This window comes from Haemorhous mexicanus, chromosome 7 (genome assembly GCF_027477595.1).
Source record: "Haemorhous mexicanus isolate bHaeMex1 chromosome 7, bHaeMex1.pri, whole genome shotgun sequence".
Classification (NCBI taxonomy): Eukaryota; Metazoa; Chordata; class Aves; order Passeriformes; family Fringillidae; genus Haemorhous; species Haemorhous mexicanus.
The window spans coordinates 33,095,303-33,117,378 of record NC_082347.1 but is presented as its reverse complement, the minus strand read 5'-3'; the positions used below and the strand labels follow the sequence as shown (position 1 = coordinate 33,117,378).

The 22,076-nt window shown below is 45.5% G+C and overlaps 2 protein-coding genes and 1 long non-coding RNA gene across 6 annotated transcripts in view; 1 reads left to right on the top strand and 2 right to left on the bottom strand.

Moving 5' to 3' along the window:
• SHOC2 (SHOC2 leucine rich repeat scaffold protein) overlaps positions 1-9,595 on the bottom strand; it is a 63,625-nt gene extending 54,030 nt beyond the window's left edge. Inside the window, exons 1-2 of one of the 2 annotated variants that reach the window (XM_059851953.1) lie at positions 9,458-9,589; positions 8,579-8,728 (exon numbers count right to left, since the gene is read on the bottom strand). The gene's annotated coding sequence lies outside the window, so the exon portion shown is untranslated. Of the gene's footprint in view, positions 1-8,578; positions 8,729-9,457 lie in introns of both variants that reach the window. The other variant, XM_059851952.1, reaches the window with a different exon arrangement.
• Positions 9,596-12,920: 3,325 nt separating this feature from the next.
• On the bottom strand, positions 12,921-21,308 carry LOC132330073 (uncharacterized). Of its 3 annotated transcripts, none has more exons than XR_009487221.1 (5): positions 21,217-21,308; positions 19,815-19,958; positions 18,132-18,289; positions 17,222-17,359; positions 12,921-15,881 (listed from the first exon to the last, which is right to left on the bottom strand). It is a non-coding gene; the product is annotated as an uncharacterized LOC132330073 (long non-coding RNA). The 3 variants fall into 3 exon arrangements; XR_009487220.1 differs by lacking the exon at positions 21,217-21,308 and adding an exon at positions 20,755-20,954 and having other exon boundaries at positions 12,921-15,953; XR_009487219.1 differs by lacking the exon at positions 21,217-21,308 and adding an exon at positions 20,755-20,949.
• On the top strand, positions 21,028-22,072 carry BBIP1 (BBSome interacting protein 1). Its single transcript, XM_059851957.1, has 2 exons — positions 21,028-21,162; positions 21,238-22,072. Exons 1-2 carry the CDS (start codon positions 21,117-21,119, stop codon positions 21,411-21,413), a joined length of 222 nt encoding a protein of 73 aa, XP_059707940.1. The 5' UTR covers positions 21,028-21,116; the 3' UTR covers positions 21,414-22,072.
• The last annotated feature ends 4 nt before the right edge of the window (positions 22,073-22,076 follow it).

The following is a 22,076-nucleotide window of genomic DNA, read 5'->3' as shown; positions in this document are numbered from 1 at the left end:
CAAGCAGCTCTCAAGGATACTTTTAGATTACCATGGTATACAACTGATCAGCTTATATTAAATACTTCTGAAAGACAGACAGCAAGCTGGCCCAAAGAACCAACAGCATGCAAACTGTGAAAGTCTTCTTGCTAACATAAAGTAGGTTTAAGTGGAAAAAACAAAACAAACCAGTTTCAGTAGACACCGAAAATCACAGGACTGAAAGCTGTGACAAACGCAGATTTCTCATTCCAAGACTTTACAGGTTGAGAACAACACAAAGATTTGCCTACAGACACTGAGGGTGTATGCCCAGAGTTTATATACACCACAAGCTTTGAAGTTGAGAGCATCTTTCTTTTAGTATTCTTAATACAGAGGATCATTAAGAAATAAGAGGTCACATACAGATTATTACAACCATTTCAGGATCCTTTCAGGCTACATGACTACTTGTTACCACACTGTACATTCAAAGATGACACACGCTACTCTCCGTGGTCCCCCCAGCCAACAAAGATCTCCCTGCAGCCATGGTTTTGTGCCCATTTGCCTTTCTCCACCTTCCACTTGGCTGGGAGGAGTGAGGAGTTTGGGGCTGGGATCCACCTCTGTTCCTCAACCATGGTGAGCTTGGTGTCTCCAAGCCATGTCCTGGGACTGGGTTTCAGCTCCCACTGGCTCACAGGAGGGAAGGCAGAGCTACCCCATTGCCATTTCTGCTGGTCAGAATCTCCCTTGTATTTTGTGCCTTAATTTCTCTAATGCAAAAGGGATAGTACACATCACATATAAAGGCAAGAAAGTTTATTCAAGACTATAAAAGGCTACAAGGTCTTTTTGATACTGCAACAGCAAAGTCAGAAATAATGATGATTTTTCCTGGGCTTCTGAAGCAGAACACCTCACCAAAGGCAAATGCACATCTTGAGATGTGAGTAGCTGCTCCAGAAGAGAAAAACTAGTTCCTGGCTCTCCTCTCTCTCTCTCTTATTTTTACACAACCTGATTTTGAGGAAAACATTTGGGTTTTCGTTACCACAGGAGGGCAGGAGCATGTAACGCTCCTGTCGATTTCTTCTTCGAGACAGCAGAACAAACAGTGGGAGCTGGAATGCAGAAAGAGCCAAGTCAGAGACCTGGAGCGTGATGAAAATTCAGCCCTACCAGCAGAGTTAACTGCTTGCTAATGAAGGCGTATGCATCCCATCTGCTGACTACACAAGAGCTGGAATGGTTTCAAAAACAGCCCAAGACAGACATACCATCAAATATGTGATGTGAACGTTGTGATCCATACTCAGAAGTTTACCCCACGGATTTTGGCAGGGCCGAGTACAGACCCAGACACACACACGGGCACTGAGGTGACAGGACACAAACAGTGCCCTTGTCACACGTTAACTGTCACTGCCCAGTGAGAACAGGAATCCTTCCAGAGGAATTTGTTTATTCATTAATTCTGATTTCAGGAGAAAGTTCTGGCTTGCACCCAGCAGATAATTGGTTCAATAAACAGCATCTCGGTTTAGAAGAAGAAAACATGATACTACAGTGAGAACATGTAACTGAAACCTCGATAGCTGGGTATGACTTAGGGCTTCTCCAAAGAGCTGCCCTGCAAAGAGATAAGTTTTAAAAGACAAGACAGGATACAGCCTAAACGCACAAAAAAACTACAAAGATTTATCTAAAGACTTCTTACAGGGAAGAGAAAAGAAAAATTACTACTGTAAAAATGTCCCTAATGATGACCTAAAACATAGAAAATAAATTTATGGATGAAATCATAGGGGGGAAAATCCATCTTGTTGTATTTAAATTCTGAATTGCAACTCATAGGTATAATATTTAAACTTTTGTTCCCTCCTAGCTAGGCCTGTCACACACAATATGCTATAAAGACAGTTGCCAAACAATTCTTTGAGTATTCCAAAAAGCAAATGTGTAGCTCACCGTGAAAAAAAAATATGATTACCTGAAATCTGTGGTCATCTGCACGCTGTCAGAGAGTCCAAAAGACACGAACAGACTTACCAAAACAAAATCTGCTGCACTAAAACAAGCTCCCAGGTATTTTCATTTGTGCTATTTACTAATACGAATTTCCCTTTTCATGAAATCTACAATTTTAAATTAAATAAAGCTCATACAACTGCCAGTATTATGAAGTTCTCTTTAATAAGTAATTTTTGGGGTTTTGTAAGTACTGAACAATAGCCATCAGATTTGAAGAACTATTAGAAAAGTAATTGTCACAATTTAACATATTAACAAGAACATTTGAGCTGAGGTTTCATTTAACCCATACAACCCTTCAATAAGAAATTTGTTCAAATCACTCCAAATTATGCATATTATATATTCTTGGCTTTAGACCCTTTGATTGTACAGTCATTTCTCTACATTTTTAAAAGTCATGTACTCTAAGTGCTACATCAGAAGAAACAGCAGAATGGGATTTCATAGTAAATCCTTCATATTCTGCTATGATCAGCATTTTGCAGGACTACATAGATGAATTCTCTATTAGCCCTCCACTTCCTTGTTTAGGAGGCCACTTTTTTGCACTATTTCTTTTTATAAAGATCTATTTTTGACTGCAGTGGACTTTTGTTTACATATTAAGCCACCTGATGCCTCCAGGAGACATATAGTTTGCTAGTGAAGTCATTTTCTCTCTGCTACACACAGTGCCTCCATGTAACTACACACTTCTAAACAGGAGTTGGTATTTGCAGCAATCTGCAAGATACTCCTGGCTGTGCAGCTATCCCTTGGAATTAAAAGAAATGCATAGTTCTGCTTTTCTGCAGCAGAGGGGGAAGGGGACTATAACAAAGCACAAAACTCCAACACCACAATTTCAGAAACACAACTTCTCATCTAATGAAGAGAATAATGATTGCTCCATTTTTTTGTTGCCTTGGACAGCTGCAGGTTGATTGGAGGGGTGTTGAGCTGGGAGAGAAGCATTGAGAGAGATTACAAGGTGTTCTTTTTTTAATGAGGATGCAATGATGCTAGATTAGGTCTAACACAAACAAAAAAGGAAGACTGAAGCCAAGAGTCTGAAGCCTTCCATAGCACAATGCACTTTACTCAGCACCTGCAGTTGCACTGTACCCAGAGCTTCAGCTAATTATCTATAGATTTACTTCAACCTTCACTACTGTGCAATGTAAGCTTTAAGTTGTGACACACTGAATAGCTTTCTTTTGTTTATAAAAGAAAAGCCTATGCAACAGTTAAGAAATAGTAAAAAAGAGCTTTTATTTTTTTTTGCTCTGAGTATTTTGACACAACATGAGTATTTCCTCCCAGGACAATTCTCAATAACCACGATTAATGCTGTGTATTACAAAACAGATTATAACTTTCAGCATCAAAAAAATTTACAACAGTCAGGAATATTATTATATAGGAGACTGGACAGTTCACATGCTACAATTACACAGACCACCATTACTGGCAGTCACAGGACAGAAGCCTCATAACAAAGAGAAAGAAAAATCCCCTATTTGCCAAGATTTAAATGGCTGGGGCACAGGCAAGAGAAAGGAAAAGGAAAAGAGAGAAATCTGACTCCCCACAGTCATTGCTGCACCTCAGCTACAAACAAATATCGGGTCCTGGTTGTTTTGGCTGCCAGTCAGGTATTTTTTCATAAAAGTAATAAATATACTTACTTTTCTTCCCAGTCAAGACAACATGCCAGACCAATGGATTGTTCTGACCATTCAAACTATCAGAAAACAACTCTTCAATTTCTGATTTATTACTAATTCCTATTAAGATGGAGACATTGAAAATACGGATCTAAATACAACTGCAAATCCTGAAGTGGTTTTGCCATATTTCTTGATGTACTAAACCAACATTATCTGTAATATCTAACAGATAATTAAAATCCATATATATCTCTACATTAAAGATCCACTACAGCTTAGTGTTCACAGGTATTGGGGTTTCAAAATCATTTTTATGCTTTCACATAACATTATTTAACCCTGCATTTTCATTCCCATCACTATAGTTATTCTAAACCTCTAATAGACACAATTTTTTGACAGTATAAGCATTAAAAGTACTGTATTATAGTGATACATATGTTGTTTGCAGCACTGCACAGAATACACAGCACTACTTCATATGTAAGTGAATCATCCATCACCATATAGAAGTCCTAAGTAAATTTAGGATTTCTACAATGCTATCACTTACTGTTTCATAAAACAGTTTCTGAAATTTTAATTCTTACAAACTCATTCTGCATATCCTTAACCTGATTAACTCATACTACTTTAATATGTGCAAACAAGTGGAAGAGTGACAAGCTACTAACATCAGATCTATTTAAAAAAACCCTAACATTTGATTTAAACATACCTTTCTTGCTACAGTTTTCATACACTAAAACACATAAAACAGACTGAACCCTAGGATTAAAACAGATTAGCCAAAAAATAGAAACACTAGTTTCATGTACTACCATTCCCAAAATCTGACACATTGCATTAATAAAAAGTCTATAGCCACAAGAAAAGCTGCATTCTCTGATGATATTAAAAAGTCTCCGTGCATCTATCACTAAGAGTCAAGTACGTGATACTAATCACTGTTCTGTTTAACAACTCAGTAAAGCAAACTTTTGACAGACAGGTGATGGCAATCTGCCACCAGTTCCCAAAAAGAGTGTCTGCTTTCAGTCACATCCCTGGATCGACACTTTCAATAAGTCAACAAATGTTTCTGCACCAAAACAACAGTGGCACAATGTCTCACATTCCTTACGTAGAAACTATTCTCACAGACCTCCATAAGATTTCTGGAATTAATGCAAAACAAAACCTCAAGCAAACATGTTTTGCAACCCCAAATATAGTGAGTTTAGAAATAGTTGGTGAAAAACTGCTAAAGCTTGAAATTTTTTTGCCTCCAAGTGCATGTATCAACCTGTGGGCTGAAAGGAGTGGGAGACTAGAACATAGCTAAGTTAAAATTACACCTCATCACAAACAAGCCTCACTATTTAATAGGGATGCACTTCAGAACCCCAGTCCAAAGCAATACCAACCACGAACAAGATCTGTGCTACCGAAAGAACCTATTTTAAAGCCCAGCAGTCAAAGCAGCGAGTGAATTGAGATATGTGCTGCAATAGTTATGCAGCCATTATAATGCAAATGCGGAAGGTATTAGAAAGGCTGTTTGCATTGGTGCACAGCCCCTTCAGTCAGCGCACAATGCCGACAGAAAGAACAATTAGGATGCATGCATAACAAAAAGCCTCCGAGCACAGGGTAGGCAGGTCCACTGAACCGGATACAATATCTACGGGATCAACAGGGCTCCATGGAAATACTGCCTGCTGGATCGCACCGCACCTCTTGCTCGCTCTCAGAGCATGAAGCGTCCTTGGGCACAAAAGCACGCAGATGATTGGCACAGCAAAGGTGAGAGCAAGCTACAACCAACTTCATGCGAGCACCAGCCTCATGTCCCACAAGACAACAACTGGGCTGGAGCACAGCTCGGTCCCCAGGGCTGCTCCTCCCGGCAAAACCCCCCCACCACTAACACACAGCAGCAAACTTTCAACTTGGCTCAAAAACAGTACATAAAAATCGGGTACGTACTTTCCTGTGGAAAAAAAAGAAAAAAAACCGTTCTCCAGCACTGGTTGAGACATAAAGGGAGGCAGGCGAGCAAACCAGGATCTAACGCACATCCACTCTGAGAACAGACTACGCTTTTGTAGAGAAAGCAAAAAGCAAACTAGTAGACTCAAGTATTTACCTTTTTTTTCCAACATGTACACCTTAATGGTAAAACAATACCAAAACAGCTAAGTATACAGGCAAGCCAGATTGTTTTAAAAAGTTCTTTGACCGTGCATCCTTGTATTTATCTACACCAATTCACAGCCTCTTAATATATCCTCACAGCAGTCAGCATGTCTGCAATTATATGATGGGCTCTGTTCTCTCATTTCTCTTGTAGAGCAATAGAGATAAAATTCCTCTTAAACTGCGACAATCTTAAAACAGTCTAAAATCACCACATGGTACAAACTCACTTTTTTAAAAGAAATTATAAATTGTCCATAATTTCTATACAAAAGATACATTACCTGGAGGTTAACGATGGGAAAAAAACTTAGTAATTAAAATTCCCTTTTCATCCCGAGATCTGGATACCCTGAAATTGCCTTTATTGAACCAAATTTGATGTTGGAGAATTCCCAGATTTATAATAGTACGTGATGTGTATTTCGCAACAGAGTCAAGGCAAAGCAATGCAGCAAAAAACAAGCGAATTAAGGTCAATGGCTAATACAGCAAACATTACCTTTCTTATTATATCAACCTGTTACATTTTATCCATTTTGTAACACAGCATGACCACTGTATCAAACAGACTAGACTATGTCAGCCAGCACAGTTTCCACAAAAACGAGTTCTTTTTATCTGTACCATCAGTTGCAACTGGCTTTTTAATCTTCGCTACTGCATCCTCCCCAGCCCTCTCACACACACACAAACCCACCAAAAAGCGAGAGGCAGAAATATCTCCTCTGAGATGCAGTTGCATGCAGTAAAAATAAATACAAGGTATTACGACAACAGAGCGAGAAGCAAGCCTCACTTCAATTAAAAGAGCATCCACTGAAAGATAAAATCAAAAGCAATGAGCCTCGAAGCGCTCTGGGTGGGAAATGCCGCTGGCCACAAGGGCTGGACATGAGGACATGGCACCAGCTTTTCCTGCACCCAGGAACAGCACAGATACCCCAAACCCAGGTGCTGGGGAAGGCAGGGGCAAGGTGGGCACCAGGGACAGCTTTCCCAGGGGCTGTGGTGGGACGGAGGAAGGGACAACACTGCCTTCTCCTCCCACGCAGAAAAGTTTTCATCTTTCCTCAGACACGAAGGAGAACCTGCTCTTAGAGAGACATGGCTCCTTACTAGCACCCACCCAAATTCTCCTCAGTGGTATTTTGGAACCAACTGTCTCTTAAGGCAGTTTTATTTCCTCGCTACCATACTAAACCTTCCAAAAACAGAGCTTTGTTATTTACTGCACTTCCTCAGCCTTGTCAAGAAGGGGTCACAGAATGTGATCCTTATTTCAAAGGTGCAGAAGACGCTTTGACAGCCCTAATTCAATTCCCATACATGAGCACCGTGCACACACGCAAGCGTCTACATCCACCTCTTTCAGGGGTGCTGGACACAGCTGCTGGCTCACGGTGACAAGCCAGGACTGCCACACACATGCTGCTCCAGCAGAAACACGGTTTTCTAGAAAGCCACAGCCAAGTCACAATCAATCCAAAGGTTTCCTAAAAGGCACACGCACAGCAGTGATCTTCCGAGCAATTAATTTCTGTGCATAGGCTAAAGGCACAGGGAGACAGCTGGAGAAAATATTCCTCTCTGAAGGAATCCCTTCAATCACACAAAATTCCTGGAGGAGAATACACCCGTCAGTGCGATTAAAGTGTCAACATAACAAAGGAACGCCCCTCCCAGCACCTCCTGCCTTACAGATATGCCACGCTGGAAAGGAAAAACTACACCTGGAAAGGAAAAACTACACCGGGAACAGCAGCTACTCACAACCAGAACTGTTCATGGACCCTCCCTTGCCATCACCACAAACAAAAAATGCTGAGGATTGTTTCTAGAAAGAGCACGCAGAGGGACGTGGAAGAAGACAGCATCCTCTTTGAGGATCCCTCAGTATTCCTCAAAGGAAGGCTGTGGACACAAGGAGAGCTTTGTCTGGAATCATCTTTGTGTATTACAAGGTTACATATAAAATTAGTTTTGCCTAATACACATGCTTTGCCTTGCCACACGTACAGAAATGCTGATGGCCGACAAACAGCCTAAAATTAAAGGAACATGGCTTCAAATTAGTAAAATTATCTCCCATTTTACTCATCCAGAGCAAAGAATAATTACACAGAAAACAAAATAGTGAAATCCAAAACATCCAAGGGAAATTAAGATGATAAGGGTGTTACTAAAATTAAAATGTATGCACAGTAGTGTAATAACAAATTCATAAGATACTGTAAATCTTTCCCAAAACCAGACTAAGTTTATATCAAGATCACCATACAACATATGCCTGAAATAAGGCTGTAAATAACTATGATTTAATCTGACCATCACCTACTTTAAGCCATTGATGCTATAAACAGAAGTATATCATAATGACTAGTGATTAAAATAAAAAAACACACAACAAACCAACACACAGTTTAGGAGGTAAAAAGAACAATATGTAAAGTCAACCATGCAAACAAGAAACAGTAGAATATTAAGACCCTGAAGGTAATTACCAAAACCATCTTAATTTCTATTCTGATAGTCAAAAAAAATCCCCACCAAGTACTGCAGCAATGACAATATACACAAATACAACTCCTTGATCATTAATATTCTGCCTCAAAAGTCTGCACATGTGCAGAACTCAATGCTTCCACAGTCCCATCTCAAAAACACAAGTTAAAGATTACCAGCACTGTTCCAGCACTTTACAATTGTTTTCTCACACACGGTGACGTTCTATTCCATGTCCATACCTGCTCCTAAATAGGATGGACAAGTGAAGCAGCCACACAGTTTCACCAAACTTCAGTTCTGCTGAATTGCTGTGCAGCTCACGCCCAGTCGCAATTTTAGTCAACGCGGCCGTTCACCTTACTAAGGTTACTACAGCTTTGAAGCATTTCCTAGGGAAAGACACGAACAACTCGGTGAAGACGCCTTCTACAGCCACAAATATACGCGGGAAGCTGTCACACGGCTTTTCTCTGTCACACCTCTCTGTTTTAAATACCGGGAAAATCACCTGGCTAGACAAGAAGGCGACGACTTTTGAAACGAGGTTCAGTCTCTGTGGCTCCATCAGAACTGCCGCAATAAATACATCGGGTGAAACAGGAAAAGAGCCTCACGCCTATGCGAGAGGGTGGGGGACGCACTGACACGGGCAGAGGCAGCGGCAATCATTACCCGCACGCCGGTAATCATTACCCGGAGCGCCACCGCCACTACACACACGCCAGTTCGCTTCAATTTCTCCGTGCCAGCTCCCGGCACCGAGAGCTGGCGGCGAGGGGGAGAAGTGAGGCTGTAAGACGGAGCTTCCTCCTTTCTTTTTGTTGTTATTGTTGTTGTTGTTGTGGCGGTCGCTGCCATCGCCCGGCAGCCCCTCGGCCGAGCCCCGCGGGGGCGATGGCCGCCCTCGGCCCGGCCCGGCCCGCCCCACCTGCGCCGGGCCCCGCGGACCGGGCGGGGCAGCCCCGCCGGGGCAGACACGAGCTCCCCGCCGGCCGCTCCGCCGCCCCCACCTGCGCCCCGGCCCTCCCCGCCTTTGTGCCCGCGGCCTCCCGCCGCCCCCGGCCGCCGCCCGCTGTCAGCCGCCGCCCGGCCGAGACCCCGGCCCGCCCGCTCCGTACCGTGCGGCTCCGCCATCCTCCCGTGGCGCGCTCGGCACCCGCTCCGCGCCCGGCCCTGCCCTGCCGGCCACCGTCTGTGCGCACCGAGCCGTCACGGGACCGCCCGCCCACGGCCCTCCCGCGGCTCTCGGGGCGGGCCCGCCGAGCGCGGACACCGAGCGCTTCCAGGTTACGGCGGAAGCGCCGCGTTGCCCGTGGCGACGGCGGGAGCGGAGCCGTGCGGGGCCGTGCGGGCCGGCTCCCCGCGGGGCTCGGGCAGGGCTCCCCTGAGCTGTCCCATGGCGGTCTCTGGGTGGGTGCCCGGCCCCGCAGATCCCGCTGAAAGCTGCCGTCGGGCGAGCGCTGCCGGGATGTCCCCGGGGCTGAGGGCAGCCCGTAACTCGGTCGGTGACCCAGTGCAGTTCATTGACGTGTTAGAGCAATCAGGAGGTGTTTTCCTGCCGTTCCAACAGCTGGATGGCGAGTTGGCCCCCAGCGCAGCCAGGATCGGGAATTCTGGAGGGATGGGCTGGTGTGGAGCAGCTCTCCTCAGTGCTGGACGCTCAGGGCACAGCTCCTGCTCCAAGGCGCCTTTAGCTGCTGAGACACCGCCAAAGAAATGGGCACCGCGACATTCCCGTGTCTCCTTTATCGACAAAATCGGGACCATCTCCAGCTGGCAGCTACTGTAACCTCGGATCAATCTGCTGGCTCTTCTTCCTCTAGCAGACATCTCAGCCTAAGCCTAACCAAGCTGCCTTCGCAAGGGATACCAGAAGGTGACAACCACACCTCTGTGTAGACAAATATACCCAAGTGTGACAAAGCCCCTGCCATCAGTCTCCCTTTCTTTTAGGATGGGCTTTAAAACCAAGTTCCTTGACGACTTGGAATAACAGATCTTTCAGTATTTTGCTGAGAAAGGTTTAGCTTTTTAATGCTAAATTCTCAGGTGGTTGCAATCAGTTCTCCTTTCAAGCCTTGATGGATTCTACACTGCAGTAGCATCTCAACTTTATAATTTCTAAAATACGTTCAAATTAATAGGAGTCTACTAATTGATCTCAGTACTTGCTAGTCTGGACTGGGCCCACAGACTCACGTTCAGCAGCTACTTCAGCAGAATCAAAACCATGAGTAAATTTGGGAGCCACGTCAGATAGTCAGATCTGAGTATCCTCTATTTCCATCAGATTTTTTACACCTTTTGCCAATCATCTGGGCTAGTTTCAGTGAAATAAGGCTATTCACATTCAATTATCTAATACCAAAATTCTGCCAATTGCCTTTGTGTGAGTCTTTGGCAAACCAGACAGTTCAATGTGGTTATGTGGGCTTTTACTAATAAATGCTGGACAGCATTAAAAACAGAATTGGATTTTTGGCTGTTGGGTCACAAGACAGAAACCAGTTGAAATTTCCTAGTGACAATATTTCTTACAATGACTGGATGTTTATTTGGTGTTATTAATCAGTAAAACTTCATTGTGGGCTGTGCAGGATCCTCTACAAGACATGGAAATACACACTTTGCTCTGAGAGCTTGGAGTCTGAAAAAAATGTTTCTTGTGTGACTTAATTGAACACAGTCATTTGCATTAAAAGTCTGTAGTGTTGTAGGGAGGATCTGAATGTTTTGTTGTGTACCTTTACATTTCTCAGGCCCTTTGTGTGCAAAGTGTCACTGCCCAGTTGCCTTAGTATTGAAATATTTACGAAGGATACATTCTACTTGTACTCTGGTTCTCTTAGAGAGTCTGCTTCTGCTTCCACTCACTTTGCTTTAAAAAAAAAATATTATTTGAAATCTAAAGAAATGTTACTTTATACTCAAAAACCCAGATTTGTTCTGAAAAGCTGATATAAAGCAGAGCAGGACAATTGTCACAAGAGATAAATCAGCCAAGAAATTTACACTGCTAACTCCACCCTTCTGCTGCAAATCCTTAAATGTGTCATATGAGATTAGACTGATACTATGGCAATACTTGTGCCAACAATCAGAACTAACAGACATTTTTGCAAAGGCAGAATTCATGCATGAAAGATTTGTTTTTAATCTGCCCAAATGGTAATTTTATACCCTCCTACTGGATGCTGGAAAGCTCAGCTCCAACCTACTCCCAGTCTCCATCAGCAGTGTTTGTCCCCAGATCTCATGGGCACAGACCTGTCCCAGAGCAGAGGGTGAATATAGGAGTTCACAATCCTTACAAGAATTAGTGAAGGGTCTCTCAGGATCAGGAGACTGTTGCCCCAGAAACCCCACAGGACTGTACAAGGACCTTGAACTATTGCCATCCACACTGAAACGAGCAGGAGGAGAAACATAATTAAAGAGCATTTCATAACCTACATGGTTCTGAATTAAGGTTTCACTGGCAATTTTGTTTGGACATTGCCTAACTTTTAAAGGCTTGGCTTTGCAACATAATGTTCCTGTAACACCTGTAGCATTTCCTGTGCTCCTGAAAAGGACAGCTGTTGGTGCAGGATCATGCAGCATCACAGCACCTCCATGGGCCATCAGCTGTGTGTCCCCACCCTTGTGTGTCCAGCACAGACATCTACCCCTTTTACTGAAAGAGAAACCGCAGCAGTGGCTGTTATCCTTCATCCAGATCAGCAGCAGAGGAGGATGAGTGTTGGAATTTGGATTATTCAGTGGATTCATAAGACCATTCCTAAGGCTATTTAGTATTTACACAGTTGTTTCAAGCATGTTTGTACAAAACAGTGTGATTTATTAGGAGCTAGCTCTTACACAATGAACTAAAATAAAGCAATTAATTAGTTAAGCTTGCTTAAGCCGACCACAAGGTCAATCTAGCAACTTCAGAATCATCTTTGACCGAATTCAAATACCTCTGATATATAGTCCCACTTGCCTTTTCTTAATTTAGTGGCTGGCAGACTAATGAATTGACCCTTTCTCCCTCAGTCATGTGGCCTTTTCACTACCTCCTCCCAACTGTAAAATTTTTGTCATCCAACTACCCAAAAGCCTGCTCTCCTCCCCCAGGCAGGCAGCTGCTGCTGCCTCGGCCAAGGACACTCAGCTCCAGTGGTTTCTGTGCTGCTGCTGGGGCAGACAGCACAAGAGGCAAATTCTTTGCTGGCTGAGCCAACATGAAGCCCAGCCTCAGGGAAACTCTGTTCCACTTCCAGCTCTGCAAGTCAGGATGTCCCAGCAAGCAGACCCCGTGGTGCCCCTCTCCACCCACACCCCCTGCTCTGCCCTGTGTGGGGCTGCTTCCCACAGCTCTCTCCTGCTACTCCATTCCCTCCCTGCTGTCTGTGCCCCACCTCCACTCTCAGACTTGGATCACCTGTTCCTTCCCCAAACTGTCTCTCCTTTCTTAATCTCCAACAGGGCCTCCAACTTTGGTTCCCTGTGCCAGGTCCTAGTCCAGTCTCTTGTCTGGTTCTTCATGTCACTGCCTATCCCCCTGACTTTCCACTCTTTTCCTTCTTCTTTCCTTATTTGAAGTTCTGCTGTGTCTTCTGTCTGCCAGTTCCTTGCCAACCAGTCTCAACATAAAACTCTAATTTCCAGTTGTTCTTTCTTTTTTTTCTGTATTTCAATCTCCCACTATCATGTCTCAGATCTCAAAATTTCACACTAAGTTTTGCCTTCCTCTCATCTACACCTCAATCTATCTAGACCTTCCTGTCACATCCTATTCCTTTCCCTTGAATTGTCAGTTTACCAGAAGTTTGCCTTCAGTCTCTTGGCCAAGGGTTGCAAGGGGTTTAGTTATTCTGGGGGATAGAAGCATGTTTTGAAGGCTGATGGCACAACAAATCCCACTTAATTTTGTGAGCACCATGCCCATCATGGAAATAGTGTATGCCTTTGCAATTCTTTTCTGTCTTCCCCTCGAACAGCACCTTGGCTCCACTGCCTTTATTATGAGTAGACAAAAACTGGGAAGGCTGGACCACTTGGCAGAAGGGGAGAGAGGAAGGCACAGAAACCAAACCCGGAGGATGCCCATGGAGAGTCAGAGCCCATGTCAATGACTAGAAGCTGATCCTCAGTGCACTGGCTGACACCAAGTTCTGTCCCATTGAAATCAGATTCTGACCCCCCCAGAGCAAAAGGTTCTGCCTGGGGCAAGATGCCTTTGCAATACAAAGAAGGATGCAAAGAAGGGGAACCTCAAAATGTGCTTCTCTGTTGAAGGACTACAGTACAATAAGATGTTGCTATTTTTACTGTCACTTCCTTTTACATATTCAGAGCCAGGTCTGCTTACTTGAGTGAAAAGACGTTATTTTTGCTTTTTTCTCCAATTGTTTTTACAAAGCAAATGTATGATAAAAGGACAGAGTACCTACGTTCCCAAAAACAAGCAGCACGATTTAGTATTTTAGAACTACCTTGTAAAAACTACTTCTGGTCCTGCCAGCTTCTACTTTCAACTCATTAGCTACCTATCCATGTCTGCTAGCAATTTTTTAAAAAGGCTTCCTAGGTCTTACAAGAGCTCTTTCAGGTGGAAAGACAGGACATATCAGCACTGAAGCAGCACATCCAGAATGTCATGCATGAAGTTATTTTCTTATTTACCTGTATGAACACAAACTTTTCCCAGTATGTGATGTGTCCTAACTGCTGTCCCAAGGCCAGCAGTTCTTCAGTTTGTTCAGTGCAAGGGAAAACTGCAAATCCAGCAGGCTATCAAGCAAGCTAATCTTCAGTTATACAAACGGAGAGTCAACCAGTTCAAACAATTTATCTTTCAAAGTCAAGGCAACAACAGAAACAAGCAAGAGCTTTTTCATTCACAACAGACAATAAACCGTATTTTTTTAGTGTAGCTATTCTAGACAGGATAGTAACAGCTGTTAGAAACCCCTATTTTCCTCTGCAGTGAAAGACGGGGCAAATTAAAGGTTTCAGTTGCCTGTACTTTGAAAGGGGAGAAAGGCCAGAATGAAAACTCAGTTAAACTGAAACAGATGCTGATTATTCCAGCTCCAGTCAGGACAACCATGAAGAAACTAACCTTTCTTGGTTTAATTTTCTTTTCTTGTACTTGCAAATCCATTTCTGACATCCCAGGGTAACTCAAAAGGACAAAGCAGGATCCAACAGGACGCCCTGTGCTCTGGTAGACAAGCTTCTCTTAGCTTTGGTCTGCAGCACCTGAATTTCATTAGGTAGTGTCCCTTCCAAGGACTAACCCCATCCAGATCTAGCATAACACCCACAACTAAGGGGCAAGAGGGGATGAGTATTCTCAAAAGTGAGTTTAAATCTACAGAAGTTGAGCTTCCTCTGTAGTCAGTAAGATAAGCCCAGTGCTTAGGCACTCTGAATCACATTCTGAAGAAATCACTTTTTCCATTGACCTCATGCAGACCCTGGGGAGTTGAGCTTTCCAAGGGAAAAGCCACTTCCTCCCCAGGAAAGTGCATTCAAGTCTAAGTGGCCCTGGATTCACCAGCTTTTCACATGCCTCACGAGCTGCTCGAGTGCTGTAGGTCTGTGCCTGCAGGTGGTACAAGGCATCTTCTACCATTGTACCTGTTTCCCTTGGCTCTCATGGCAGCATTCTAAAAGAAGCTGGCACCAGTACTGTGGTGTGGTGTAGCACAGATTTCATTTGCACTGCATGTTGTTTCATGCCTTCAGAGATCCGTGCAGATTAGTACCAGGCTGACTGGAATGGCACGGTGCTCAGGAATGCGAGGGCAGCCCAAGCTTTTCTCTGCTGAACTTCATACAAGGGCATATCCTGACTCCATTCCACATAAAAGAGGGAGCAGGCTTCCACCTCCCTGCTGTCCTCTCTGATCTTCCTGCTCTCAGCAGCCACAACAGAGTGGCAGTGTAGCCCCTCCTTCTGAGACAGAGCCTGACCACAACCAGTTCTTGACTGTATCATTTTAGCTGATAAAGGTGTGAAGCTGAGGGAAGGAGGCTCCCACAGTAGCCAAGAAAGGGGAAAGGTCTCTGGCAGTGGTGGCTCCAAGAAGGCAGAACAACTTTATTACAGGCTTTTTTGAGATTGCTGTAAACACCTCACCTGTGTCCTAAAAGTGGCTGGGAGTGGCAGCACGTCCATGCTGAGCTGTGTGAAATGGCTGCCCCTGCCCAGGCACGTATCACTGCCAGCAGGTTAACCCAGGCCACAGGCACAAGCAGTTTTCCTTGGGATTATAGCTTGTCACTGCTCCAAGCTCTGCTGCCTGAAATGTGGAAGAAGATGAAGATCAGCTGAATAGGGGAGTCTCCAGGAACACAAACAAACAAACACAACCCTTGTTCGCATCCTCACAAAAATCAGAAAAATATTCCTTAAGAGTGACCCAGGAAGAAGAAGTTGAGTTTGAATAAAATATTTTCCTGTTGGTCTTAATAGCTGCAGCTCTGTTATTTTCTCTTCCTTTTCAGAATGCCATCAGGGACTGAGTGCTGGAGCCAGGGATGTATTTCCTGAAGGGTGACAAACAGCAATAAAGCCTAAAGTCAATTCCACACTGAAATTCTTACATAAATTGCTCCTTCCTGAAGAAAAGAGATGGATGAAAAATAAAATCAAAAAGCAGTATGAAATAAGTAATCCTACAATTCAGTTACAGGAAGCGAAAAGAAAAACCCCAAAAATCAGTCAGGGAGGCAGGCATTACAGGGAGTACATCTGTAAAGGGGGAGTTTCAACTGAGGATTTCTAAATGAAACCCTGAAAACTAAATCATTCAGGTGCAGATAGATCTTCCAAAAGGACATTGTGAAAGTCCTTCTGCCCAGAGCCACGAAAACTAGAGCAGAGTGAGTGGGAGCAACCCTAGCATTTACTATTATTGTGGTGTGCACCCGAGCCTTGATCTTTGTGTGGGGGGCTGTACAAGAGTGTTCTGATTCAGAGGCTGAAAGCCAAGTGTAAGACCAGAAAAATGACACATATTTGTCACAGGCACAGGGAGCATGAGAGAAGAAAAGCAGTCAGAGTGTTGCCAGTTTTTTTTTATAGGCCATACAGACAAGGAGAGTGTCAGAGAGAGCTCAGAAAGATTATTTTTCAACACACATTATTAAGAGCCTGGTAGCAAGGATGGGAGGAAGCACAGAGATGTTTGAAATGGCAGCAGGTAGGCAGTGGAACTGGTCATCTTAAGTTGATCTCGGGAAAAGAGCTGATATCCCAGTAATACTCTGGAATAGATGAACAGGGATGGGCTGGAGAAAGATGGGTCTTGAAGAGGAAAGAGCAACACAGAGAGAAGGACTAAGAACAGTCCTGCATTGTGAGGACAAGGGCTTGGTTATGCAAGAGTTTTCTTTCCCTCTCTTGTTTCCCAAGGGGAGGAGCAGTGTTTCAAGGGAGAATAATACAATCATTTCACTGTGTTGAGAGATTTATGGTTTGACTTTACCATGTGTTAAAATATTGATTCTCTTTCTAACATATGCTTGAGATATTGACAATGGTTTTTTTCTCTATAGAAGACTGACTTCTGCAAACAAAAGGTAGGATGCGGTGAGGATGAGTAAAAACAAAGTGATGTAAGAGAAGTACAAGTCTCGAATTTCTTCCACTCAATTAAATAAAGATAGCAAGAGAGACACTGAGCAGTGTGTGGCGGTGAGAAGCTGGAATAATTAAACAATAATCTGACAGACGGTGCACTTACGGGCAATTACAGCAAGCCTCTGCTGGCACTCCAGGGCATGGGGCCAAAGACTTAAGGGATTCAAACCACACAAGTAGAGCAGTAACCTCCTAGAAATGCCAGTGTAGAGCATTTGGCTTAGGAGCCCAGAATGGGACTTACATGGAGCCAGGTCTCCGCATTTACCCGGTGTGAGCAGGAAGAGCAGCCCGTCAAAAAGCTGTGTCTGTGTCCCTCGGATCATGCATTTCCAGGCACGTCTCCTTGCCTTTTGCATACAGCTTGAGGATCTGCATCAAACTGCATCAAACAACAAACTTAAAATAAGTATATTCAGAAAGCTCAACTGAAAAAAAAAATCATTTGTCTGTCAACTTCCTTTCAAAAACAAGGACTGGGTTAAACACCAAGCAATCAAGCTTCAGGCTCTGAAGGCATTTGGGATTCCCACAGGGAGCCACACCAGGCTTTCTGTTCCTTGCTTTACCCCACCCAGTAAACCTAAACCACCTTCCTCCTCCTCCTCCTCCTCTCTCTGAAGCTGGGCTCTGTGTCCCAGGGTAGCACTCAGCAGCTTCAGGGACAACTGCATGAAAACTGCAGGTGTATTTCTGAAAGCACTGGGATGCATTGTTCAGCAAATGCTGCCACACTACATTTCTGATCTCATCAGCACATAGAGAGGTGAAACAAGCTCTAGAATTTTAGACAAGAAGAAAAGAGAGAGAGATCCAAGTGGAAAGCAAACACAGATCAGGTGCTCTTAAAAGCTTCTTAAGCTGTCAACAAAGTATTTACTTAAACTCAGAACAGAAAGTCACCTTCAAGATGGGTAGTTCTCGTCAAAGTGGCTTTATTTTTAAACATCCCATGTCTAGAGCTGCATGATTATACAGGACTCTGAACCAAATTTTTGCTTTTAAAAGTAAGAACTTGATTCCAGACTTTCTTGTCATATGGAAAACATGAACTTGAAAGACTTAAAAAGCAGAAGGAAAATAAAAAGCATTTTAAATGTATAAAGACAAAACCCAAGCCTCATAAACAAATGGGACTGGCAACATTGCTTCACCTAAATGCTTTTTTCTTCTACTTAGTAGGAGATGTTTCTCAAGACTTGAAATAAGTGTTGTTTTGCATCTGCAGGGCTTTCAGCAAGTGGCTGCCAAATTACGAAACCCTCTGGATTCCAGCAATGCACATCTCTGCTGTCTGCTGCACTCAGAGTATCTGGGAACAGGAGGAGGAAAACAAGCTTATCATTTATAAAATTATTGCTGGTTTTGTGGCTGTGAGGCTCTCTGCAGTGCACAAGAATAACTTGTTTGTGACATCAGTAAAATAAGGATGTGCAACCTAGAGCACGTTGTCCTCTCCATGGATACCACGCTCAGGCTTTCTCAAATAACACTGGGCTTCATTGCGAGGTCGAGTCTCAGGACTCTGGGAACCTTCATGCCATGGGGATACAACTTGAGACCTGGGCACAAGGACACTCTTGTTCTGACTTCTTCAGCCCTGTGGAATGACCCCAAGATAATGCACTGACTCAGCACAGTCCCACTGCAAGTGCACGGTGCTTTTCCCAGATGGAAGGGTTTTGGCAAAAGCTTCCTAGCTATTCCTGGCAACTGGAAAGGCCCGTGAGAGAAATGAATGGGTGCTTGAGCACATGTCAACCCCAGAGGCCAAAAAGGTCAAAAAAATGGGGTTTAACTATGAATAAATACCAGCCTTACTCAAAACTAAACCCAATCCTGTTTTTAAGGCACTTTGAAAAGTAGGATATTGAGCTGCATGCCCATGCCTCCCTCCTCTTTCTCATCCAGACTTCCCAGTCATGAAAGTGGTAACTGATTTTTTTTCCCCAGGAAAGGAAAAAAAAGGAAGGAGGTGTCTCAAAAACAGACTTACTAGAAACTGCTGAAAACAACCTCCACAATCACGCCTGTCCCAGCGCTATCAGCTTCCTAGATAGGCTGCCAAGCTGGCATTTGAGTAGCTAAGAAAATGGATCTAGTACAGGATGCCAGACTTCTCAGCCACTAAAATGCTCAAGCAACAAACTGAGCTGACCATTGTTTCTTATCACCAAGCAAACAAACCCTGTTGGCAGGAAAACTGCTTTTGGAAAGTGATTCCCTGCACAACTGAGATGGGCTCCAAATGCAAGTGTTCACATAATGCTGGACTCCAGGTGGCCGCTGGCACTGTGAAGGACGCTGGCGAAAAACCTGACCTACAATTTGATTTCAGCATCTTACTTTCAGCTCATTTCTGTTGCTCTGCAGGCCATATTTGCTACCACAGGAATAATTCCTGCTTTCACAGTGCAAAGTTTTCAGTTATAACTGTGTATCTTTCCTGTTCATTTTTAGCCATGGCCATATCTAAAATGCTGGATTGGTTCTAACAAACTAACAACTGCAAATTACTAATCTGCAAATTGCATCTACTGTTTGAAATGCCCTGGTCTAAAAACATCCATCATAAAACAGTGCCTTGTCCTTTCCTTTCCAGTCAGCACAAAATACTGACTGGCACATGGAAAAGCACATCAGACAAAGGAACTTTTCTCACTGAAATTGGTGAGAATGCTTCTGAGCAATTCAAAGGGTAGAGAAGGACGTCCCCAGCAAGCACATCCATTTTACAGCCTCACCAACGTCGATATTCTGACCTGAAAGTGGAATATGTGAGTAAGGCCAAAAAGGGCCCATTTCTGTGCTGCCCAGGAGCAGCCCAGGAGAGTTACCTTTGGCCAGCTCCACAAGGCAGGGAGGAGGAGTCCTGCTCTTGCTCTGTGGGTTCTGCTGGCCTCCAACCCAGCATCAGGAGAGGCTTCCAGCGAGGTGGAACTGGGTACCTGAGGAATTGTCAGCTTCCTACTCTAGGTTGCCTAGAGGAAAAAGGAAATAGTTCTGGAACAATGCAGACAGAGGCTTTAAATAACCATCAGAGAGGTGCCACTTACTGAAAGTTAAAAGTTTTATCACTACTCTCCCAGCAAACCTTGGATCCCACAGCTGACAGGCTCTACCTGAGCTAGCAGAGGGAAGGAAGCTCGCAGACAACCACCACCGAGGCAGAATGGAAAACAATTATTAGCAAAGATAATTTCCCCCCTCATTTTACTCATCCACGGCCATCCCTGTGCATGGCAAGAAGGCGGATCTCAATCCCAGCACACTGAAAGGAGCGTTCCCCGTGCCGAGGCCAGGTTAGCAGGATTACCAGCCTGAGCTGCCAATCCCCAGGCGCACGGGGGGTGCAGGGCACACAGGCAAGCTCATTAGCAAACTCTAAAATTACAACACATCCCGGAATCGGGGCTCGCTGGGGCACGGCCAAGGCCCAGGACAGGTGAATCCCTCCCGGGTCACACGCGGCTCCCCGCGGGGCTTTCCCAGGGAAGCTGCTCCCGGTGGCAAAGATCCCGCAAAAGGCGGACCCCTGTGGGGGATCCCGGTGCACTGGCCCGTCAGGTTCGGCGGCATTTGAGCCCTCAGTGTTTAGAAAGACAGCGGCTTTTACTGCTGTTTACATGTCAAACAGCAGCATGATTCACAGCGCGAATCCCGAGGCGCTGCCTGGAAACGAAAACCGGGACGCGTACGCCCTGGTCACGCCCGTCTGCTGGATGGAGTTTGGTGGGGATTTTATTTACAGAAGCAGAAAATAAACCATAAAAGCACCTCGAAGCCTGAGTTCCGCGGCGGGCCCTGGCGGGCGGGCGGGCAGGCAGCGGCTCGCCGGGCCGGGCAGGCCTGCGCAGGTGGGACGGCTCCTCCCCAGAGCAGAGCCCGGCACAGCTGAGGCGGGGAGCGGCATCCCGGAACCAGGACAGCCCCAGGGGAGCCGCTCCCGCGGCGGCCCCAGCACAGCGCCACGCCAACGACTACCGTTCCCAGCGCGCATTGGGGCAGCCGGAGCCCCGTTAGGCCTACCACTCCCAGCACGCCCCGGGGGGCAGGGGAGGGGTGCGTGGGCGTGGCGCCGCGCAGTGCAAGCTGGGAGCTGTAGTTGGCCCCGGCGGCTGTGCCGCGCCGGAGCCGCCATGCCGGAGGGGACGGGAGCGCTGCGGGAGGTGCTGCCCAAGCAAGGTACCGGGGGCGAGCATCGCCAGGCCCTGCCCGCCCGGCCCGGCCCTCACTCACAGCCCTTTTCTCCCTTTGCAGGGCAGCTGTCGGTGGAGGACACGGCCGCCATGGTGCTGTGTAAGCCCAAGATCCTGCCCCTCAAGTCGGTGTCGCTGGAGAAGCTGGAGAAGCTGCAGAGGGCGGCGCTGGACGCGGCCCAGGCGTCCGAGGCGGCTCCGCCGCCGTCCGCGGGGGCCGCGCCGCCCCGGCAGTAGCGCGGGGTGGGTCGTGCCCGGCGGCGCCCGCGATCGGAGGCACCGCTGTAGAGCGGGGCTGCGGATTAGTGCGGCCTGAAGGCGCGCGGTGGTGCCGGCGGGGCGGGCCGGCCGCGCGTCGGGCGCTGTTGGTGTAGAAGTTGCGCTGGTCGCTGCCCTGGCGCTGCTGTTAAACGTGTCTTTAGAGGTACCAGAACCCCTCGGAAAGCGGGAGGAGGCGAGTTCCTCAACCCCCCCCTGCTCCAAGCCGGGCTTACCAGACCCGCTCGAGCAGTGAAGCGCTTGGCTCCTAGAGCACAGCATATTCTCGGCCTGGAATGGCTATTCCCAGCATTTCGGAATGCCTGAAATATTGACATGAAACTGAAAAACAAAGGAGAGGCTCTACCGAGTTCTGTAAGCGAGTCATCCTTAGATCCATCTTGTTCTTGAGCAAGGGCTGCACCAAGCTCTGCTGCAAAGACACGTTCGCAGTATCTGTGCCAGCGTGGACGCTCCTACGCAAGTCAGTTGTGTTTTCCAAAACATTCTGGTAAATACTCACTTGCCATGAGTTTAATTATTCTGTGCTCTCCTCCTGACTGCAATACCAAAGGGCAGCATTAGATGTACTGCTTAATTTATTGTGTTTAAAATAAATAAAAACGAGGCAGAAACAAGAGC

Excerpts from the sequence above, each read along its gene's own strand:
- BBIP1 (XM_059851957.1), top strand. The coding sequence starts at position 21,117 with ATGCCGGAGGGGACGGGAGCGCTGCGGGAGGTGCTGCCCAAGCAAG. Across the intron at positions 21,163-21,237 it reads GGAGGTGCTGCCCAAGCAAG|GGCAGCTGTCGGTGGAGGAC; the intron begins GTACCGGGGGCG and ends CTCCCTTTGCAG.